General features: G+C 58.2%; 1 protein-coding gene across 1 annotated transcript in view; it reads left to right on the forward strand.

The window, feature by feature from the left end:
- The first annotated feature begins 3,045 nt into the window (after positions 1-3,045).
- Positions 3,046-8,117, forward strand: part of LOC106808280 (ribosomal protein S6 kinase delta-1-like) — a 9,180-nt gene continuing 4,108 nt past the window's right edge. Inside the window, exon 1 of the mRNA XM_014810927.1 lies at positions 3,046-3,100. Within this exon, the coding sequence (XP_014666413.1) occupies positions 3,046-3,100 (55 nt within the window). The remainder of the gene's footprint in view (positions 3,101-8,117) is intronic.

Below are 8,117 nucleotides of genomic sequence, written 5' to 3' on the forward strand. Positions count from 1 at the left end.
TCTGCACAAGCACACAGCTAGTGAGGGGGAGCTTCACGAGGCACACAGCTAGAGGGAGCCTTCAGCGAGGCACACAGCCTAGAGGAGAGAGAGCCTTCCGAGACACACACAGCTAGAGAGAGTGGCCTTCCACGAGGCACAGCTAGAGGATAGAGAGCCTTCCACGAGTCACACAGCTAGAGGATGGGAACCTGCCGAGGCACGACAGCTAGAAGAGGGGAGCCTTCCACGAACCACTCTAGAGAAGAGAGCCTACTGCAGACGATGCCCGAGGTCGTGCCAGTTGCGACACCGCCGACGACGATCTCGGCGACCACACGCGCACGCACGTATCGCAGCGTCGCGTCGCGGCCGCCGCCGCAAGAACATCCAGCTGCCCTCAAGACGGCGACAGCGTGCGGTCCGCGCTCGAGCGCACACGTCCAAGCGTACGCTCGACCAGCCGACGCACACCGCAGCTCGCTGAAACGCGCTGGCGGCAAGCTCGCTTGTGGCGCCCTGCTGCGCTGCGCGCCCGGCTGGCGGGGCCACAATGGCGGGTTCCGAGCTGGCGATTGTCTGCGTGCTCGTTCCATCCGTCGCACTCGGCGCGCCGGCAAGCTGTGGACAGAGCGTCGTGTTCGCCGGACGTGCTGGGCTCAAGCAGCTGCGACTCGGCATGTTGTGCATCGTGAACACTCGCGACATCGGCGATCCTGAAGATGACAATGGTGTCTTGCCCACCATGCGAATTGGACTCCTTCGTAGCAGACCAGTCGTACCCCCTCGCCTATTACTGTGAGTCTTCCGATAGCCACAACGTCGTACCAGCCTCGCTATACTGCGAGTCTTCTGTAGTGGACAACGTGCTCTACAACCACCTATCTGTGGTCAGCTATAGCAGACAAGCCGCCTATTCTCGAGTCTTCCGTAGTGCACAGCATCGTTACACCCACCTATTCTGTGAAGTCTTTCCGTATGCAAAGTCGTACACCCCATTCTGTGAGTCTCACGTAGCGCACAACTCGTACAACCCACGCACTTGAGTCTTCCTGATGGACAGTCGTACACCCTCGTATACTGGAGTTGTTCCGTAGCGCCACAACTCGTACCACCACGCTATTCTCGTGAATAGCATAGCAGACTAGCTTCGCCACTATTCTGTGAGCTTCCATAGCGACAGCATCAGTACCACCACGATATCGTGAGTCTTCCTAGCCACAGCATCGTACACCCACGCTATTCTGTCGAGTCTTCCATCGCCACGTAGCATGACCACCATGCTATTCTGTGAGCTCCATAGCGCCAAGCATCGTACCACCATGTATTCATGTGATCTCTCCGTACGCCACAACGTCATACCACCCACGCTATTCTGTCAGTGTTCCTAGCGCAAAACGTACGTACCACCATTGCTATTCTGGAGTCAGCTATTAGCAACAGCTCGCCTATTAGCAAGCTTCTGTAGTGGACAGTCTCAATACCATGCTATTCTGCGTCATCTGTCCCAGACAGGTCTCACCAACCCACGCGGACTATTGAGTCTCCGTACAAGACAGCGTCTCACCACCCACGCTGACTATATGAGTCTCCGTACAAGCAGTGTCTCACCACCCAGCGACTATGTGAGTCTTCCGTACAAGACAGTGTTCACCACTCCACAGCGACTATGTGAGTTTCCGAACAGACGCGTATCACCACCACGCGATATGTGATCTTCCTACAAGCAGGTGTCTCGAGCCACCCACCGACATGTGATCATCTTATACCTGCCAGCATCACACTTCTCTGCGCCGCGCGCGAGCGTGAGCCGCGTGTGGCCGTTGAGGCGACTCCGTGAGCGGAGCCTCCGACCGCGCGCCCCCCGATGCGTGTCGCTCGCCAGGCTGCCGAGTGCCGAGTGGGCTTCTCGGCGGGCGCCGGTGGGGACAAGCGAGACGCAGCGTCCGGCTCCGCGCCAGCCTACGACGGAGACCCGCATCCGGGGCGCGCGTCGCGTTCGTGTTCAGGTCGCGTGCGACGGACTCAGCACTCTCTCGCGTGTGAGGATCAACGCATCGACGTCCGACGACTCCTGCCCGACCTGCTGCCCCCAACCTCCAGCCGGACGCCGCCACCGGAGGGCCGCGCGCGCGGTCCACGACGCGATTGTCGGCTCGGCAGCACTCCAGCGCGCAGAGCGCGCCGCGCTCGACAGCGCGGCTCTTGGATGCTGTGTCGCCCGTCAAGGCTCGACAGCGCCCCTCCTAAGATCCGTGTCGTTGCAGACGCTTTGATGCCTGAATTATTCGCAAGGCGCCTCGCCCGCTATCACACTCTCAAATGGTCAACAATCGTCGGCCCCAGGTCGTCGGTCGGTCGGGTCATCGTCGTCGCGAGTCTTCCTCCGCGCGACGCACCGCGCACACTGAGAGCGCGGCTGGCCCCTGCCGCGGACGCGCAGCGGGGCTCGCGCGACAGCGCGGAACGTCGGCCGACGTGAGCTCTCTCTCCTCTAGCTGTGTGCCTTGTGGAAGACTCTCTCTCCTCTAGCTGTGTGCCTTGTGGAAGGCTCTCTCTCCTCTAGCTGTGTGCCTCGTGGAAGGCTCTCTCTCTCTTCTCTAGCTGTGTGCCTCATGGAAGGCTCCCCTCCTCTAGCGGTGTGCCTCGTGGAAGGCTCCCCCTCCTTTAGCTGTGTGCCTCAGGGGTTGCTCTCCCGCCTGTAGGTTTCACCCTGGTATGTTTGCAGTGAGAGGACAATGGGGACCGTGGGTAGTTCTGTGCATGTGTTCACCTCTGGTTGGGGTAATCTCTCTAAAGTCATCTAGTTGTTTTAGAAATGTGAAGAGAAGGTAAGTGGGTTGATTGTAACGTGTTGCCCGTAGTCGAATGTCATTATCCAATTATTTATTGTGGATGGTATCAAGTTCAACATTGACAGTAACAAATGTTGAATTATGTTGACTGTCTTCAAGAAGAAGCAAATTTATGCCAAGAAGTATTGAGTACTGTTAGAAACAAATTTGTACAATGTGGTTTGAAATCGAATTCTCAGAAAAATTTGCTTCGTTTTGTTTGTATATTTTGATGTTTTTTTTGTACAGAGATCTGAGACCGGACAACATTCTGTTAGGAGAACGGGGTAAGATTGGTAACTACCTACATAATAGAATAAAATAGTATTGTATAGAATTGATATAATATTATCTTTATAGAGTTGCCACCATTATACAGTGTGCTTGTATGGTAAGTGGGCTTTGGTTATAAGTTCACAGTGGATTTTAAATGTGTTCAGGATTTCATTATGAAAATATAAAAAACTAGAGCACTCGGAGAGCGCAGACCTCCGCCAAGGCAGCTCAATTCTGCACAACACACAGTCCCCAGCTAAGCATACCACCACCACCAAAATGTAATCAATTCTAAATTACCCCATTTCTGACCTATCCTGAAAATTTTATACGCGAGTGCTTCACGATGCACACTACATGCGAGTCGCAGCTGCTTGAGCCCAGCACGTCCGGCGAACACGACGACGCCTCTGTCCACAGCTTGCCGGACGCCGCCGAGCTCGACGGCATGGAAACGAGCACGCAGACAATCGTCGCAGCCTCGGAACCCGCCGACTTGTGGCGCCGCCACAGGGCGCGCAGCGGCAGCAGTGGCGCCCACAAGCGTAGCTTGCCGCGCAGCGCGTCAGGCGAGCTGCGGTGTGCGTCGCTGGGCGAGCGTAGCTTGGACGGTGCGCGTCAGCGCGGACGCACGCTGTCGGCCGTCTTCGAGCAGCTGGACGTTCTTGCGGCGGCGGCCGGCGACGCGACGCTGCCGGAGACGTGCGTGCGCGTGTGGCTCGCCGAGATCGTCGTCGCCGTGTCGCAACTGCACGACCTCGGCATCGTCTGCAGGTAGGCTCTCTCTTCTCTAGATGTGTGTCTCGTGGAAGGCTCCAAAATTTTCAAGGATAGTGTCAGAAATGGGTAAACTTAGAATTGATTACATTTGCGTGTGTGGTGGTATGGCTTAGCTGGGACTGTGTGTTGTGCAGAATTGAGCTGCCATTGGCGGAGGTCTGCGGCTCTCCGCTGCTCTAGTTTTTATATTTTCATAAATGAAATTCTGAACAATCCAGCATTTAAAATCCACTGTGAACTATAACCAAGCCCACTTACCACACTCGGCGCGCGCGCGCCGCGCGTACTCATGGTGGCCACTCTATAAAGATAATATTATATCAATCCTCATCACATACTATTTTATTCTATTACTCGCTACGTCCCGCTAGTTACATCTTACCCGTTTCTCCTAACAGAATCGTTGTACGGTCTCAGATCTCTGTACAAAAAACATCAATAATACAAACTATGTTGAACCTTGACTAACCATCCCCATAAATAATTGATAACCTCGACATTCGACTACGGCAACACGTTACAATCAACCCATTTACCTTCCTCTTCACTTTTCTAAAACAACCCTAGATGACTTTAGAGAGTTACCAACAAGATGGTGAACACATGCAGCAGAACTACCCAGCAGTCCCCATTGTCCTCTCACGTGCAAAATCGCAAGGGTGAAAACCTACAGCGGAGAGCAACCCCTGAGGCACACAGCTAAAGGAGGGGCAACGCTTCCACACGAGGCACACCAGCCTAGAGGCGGAGCTTACGACGAGGAAAACACAGCTCACGCCCAGCGAGGGGTACCTTCACAAGGCACACAACTAGAAGGGCGGGACCGCCATTCACGGACCACGGCTAGGAGGAGGGGAGCAACCTTCGACGAGCCACCCGGCTAGAAGAGGAGGCCTTTCCCACGAGACACACCGCTAGAAGAGGGGAGCCTTCCAGTCTACACGAAGAGCACACAGGCTAGAGAGGGGGAGCCCTTCCACGAGGCACACCAGCTAGAGGAACGGGCGACGCTTCCACGAGCACACAGCTTAGAGAGGGGAGCCTTCCACGAGGCACACAGCTAGAGGGGGAGCCTTACACGAGGCACACAGCTAATAGAGAGAGCCTTCCACACGGCACACACCTAGAGAGGCGGACGCTCTCCACGAGGCACCGAAGCTAGAGGGGGAGCCTTCCAACGAGGCACACGCTAGCAGGAGGGGAGCTTCCCGAGTCACACAGCGACAAACACCACCTAGAGGAGAGAGAGCTTTGAACCACACAGACACACACTAGAGGACGCAGGCAGCCTTTCCACGAGAGCACACAGTAGAGGAAGAGAAGGCCTTCACACGAGACACACCAGCTAGAGGATGGGAACCATATCACCGAGAACACCACAGCTAGAAGAGCGGAAGACGCCACCTTCCACAAGACAACCAGACTCTAGAGAGAGAGCCTACCTGCAGACGAGTGCCGAGCGTCCGTGCAGTTGGACACGGCGACGACGATCTCGAGCCGAGCACCACGCGCCTAAGCACGTCTCGGCGCGTCGCGTCGCGGCGCGCCGCCCAGAACGTCCAGCTCCGCTCCGAAGACGGCGAGCAAGCGGGTCGCGCTGACAGCACTCGTCCAAGCTTACGCTGCAGCGACGCACACCGCAGCTCGCCTTGACGCCGCTGCGGCAGGCAAGCTACGCTTGTGGGCGCCGCTTGCTTGTCCACCCGCTCCGCGCGCCATTGTGGCGGCCGCCCAAGTCGGCGGGTTCCGAGGCTGCGACGGATTGTCTGCGTGCTCGTTTCCATTGCCGTCGAGCTCTGCGGCCGTCCGAACCACGCCTTGTGGACCAGCAGGCGCTCGCTCTGTTTACGCCGAACGAAACTGCTGGGCTTCACAGCAGCTGCGACGTCGCATGTATGTGTGCATCGTGAAAGCACTAATCAGCCCGATCGGCCGAGTCCTACAGGATGTGACAATGGTGTCCCTGCCACCCCTGACAACATACAGAGACTATGGACGCTACATCATACGCAAGAAACAGCGTCGTACCCACCCTCCGCTTACTCACCCTGTGAGTCTCCGTAGCGCACAACGTCGTAACCCACGCATCTGGCGAGCTTCCGTAGCGGCACACGTGCGCTTACACCCCGCTCGCTTATGTGGTCTTCGTACGCGCCCACACACCGTCCAACACCCGTACTTCCTGTGAGTCAGCTATACAGACAGCCTCCCGCTACTCTCTTGTGAGTCTCTCCCGTAGCGCAACCGCGAACGTCGTACCCCACCACGCTATTCTCTGATGAGTCTCCTAGCGGCACAACGTCGTCACAACCACCACGCTTCCTGCGAGTCTCCTGTAGTGGCACCAGCCGTTCGTACCACCCCACCCTCCGCCTTTCCTGCCTGAGCTGTCCTCCGCTAGCCGCCACAACTTTCGTACGGCACTCACGCTATATCTACGTGATCAGCTATACCAGACCGCTTCCGCATAATTCTGTGAGTCTTCCATAGCGCACAGCATCGTACCACCCATGCTATTCTGTGGTTGCTTCCATAGCGCAGCAGCATCGCTACCACCCATGCTCATTTCTGGTGAGTCTTCCGTAGCGCAGCAAGCGTCGTACCAGCCCCAGCTATACTGTTGAGTCTTCCGTAGCCGCACAGACGGTACGCAACTCACGCTATTTCTGCAAGTCTTCTGTACGTGGACAACGTACTACACCCTCGCCCTTACTGGTGAGTCAGCTATAGCAGACGCCTCGCGCTATTCTGCAAGTTTCTGTAGTGGACAGTGCTCGTATATCCACGCTCATTTCTTGCACGAGTCACTCTGTCCCAGACAGCGCTCACACCCACGCCGACGAGCTACTGGTGAGTCTTCCGTACAAGACAGTGTCTCACCACCGCGCGACTATGTGCGTCTTCCGTACAGACAGTGTCTCACCACGACGCGACTATGTGAGTCTTCCGTACCAGACTGAGGTCTGCACCACCGGACAGCGCGACTACTGTGAGTCATCTTACTGCAGCATCACACTTCTCTGCGAGTCCCGCAGCTATCACCCTGCGTCGTCGAGGGACAGCTCCGTGAGCGTCCGCACGCGCGCCGCCCTCGTCTCGCTCGGGCGACTGCCGCGAAAGCAATGGCGTCTCGTCGCCCGCGGACAAGCTCCCGAGTGAACCTGCGCCGTCCGGCTCGCGCCAGCGTCGACTCGAGACCCGCCGAGTCCAGGCCCTCGCGTCCGCGTTCGTGTTCAGGCGTCGCGTCGACGGACCTCAGCAGCTCTCTCGCGCTGCCACGATCAACGCATCGAGTCGCTACACCTGCGACCTTGCCCGACCCTCGCGCCGGCGTCACCGCCGGGTGCCGCTGGCGCTGCCGGTCCGACGGACGCGACTTGGCGGCTCGCAGCGACCTTCCAGCCGAGGCGTCCGCCGAAGCGCGCCGCCGCTCGAACAGCGGCCTCTCGTGGACGCTGTGCTCGCCGTCAAGGCTCGACAGCGCCCTCTCCCGGAAGCCGTGCGTCGCTGTCGACGCTGTTTGATGCTGAAGTTGTGCATTCGATGGCCTCGCCGCGCGCTTAATCACGCTCTCAAGTTGTCAAAAGTCTGTCGCCGCCGTCTCATCGTCGTCATCGTCGTCGTCGGACGGCTTCCCTCGCGACGACGCACAGGCGCAACACTCTACCACCGCCGGCGCGCTGGGCGCCCTGCCGCGCGATTCCGGCGGCGGGGCTCGGGCGCCGGACATGGCGGCGCGAACGTGCGGCCGACGTTGACGCGTCAGTTCTTGAACAGCTTCCGCGTAGCGCGCGTGCACGGCCTCCGTTCGACTCCACCGAGCTCTCCTGACTCGAGCGCGCCGGACGCAGCACTCGGGATGCGCAGCAGGTCGCGCTCGGCGGCCGCGGGGCGCCACTGTGCGCCGCCGAAGCTGCCGTCGCGGCCGTCCGTAGCCGCTGCTCGTGCGCGTCAGCTAAACACGTCTTCGTCGTCCGTCGTCGTGCGGGAAGCACGCTTTGCCTGCTGTTGAGGTAGGAAGCTGAAGTAGCTCCACAGCTTGCCGCGGCAGCGGGCTCGAGCACAGGGAAGATGGCGCTGTCCGTCCGTAGAAGCGCCCGAGCTTGACCATGTGCCGGCACCAGTCGTTCGGCACGTATGCTGTAGCTGGACCGTCGGCGAGCTGGTCTTGCTCAGCACCTGGAAAAAATGCTACCACGGTCGCCTGTGAGAGCTGGCTGGGTCTAAACTTCCTCGTTAACTTTACGC

The sequence above is a fragment of the Priapulus caudatus genome, unplaced genomic scaffold, assembly GCF_000485595.1.
Source record: "Priapulus caudatus unplaced genomic scaffold, Priapulus_caudatus-5.0.1 Scaffold265, whole genome shotgun sequence".
Taxonomy (NCBI): domain Eukaryota; kingdom Metazoa; phylum Priapulida; class Priapulimorpha; order Priapulimorphida; family Priapulidae; genus Priapulus; species Priapulus caudatus.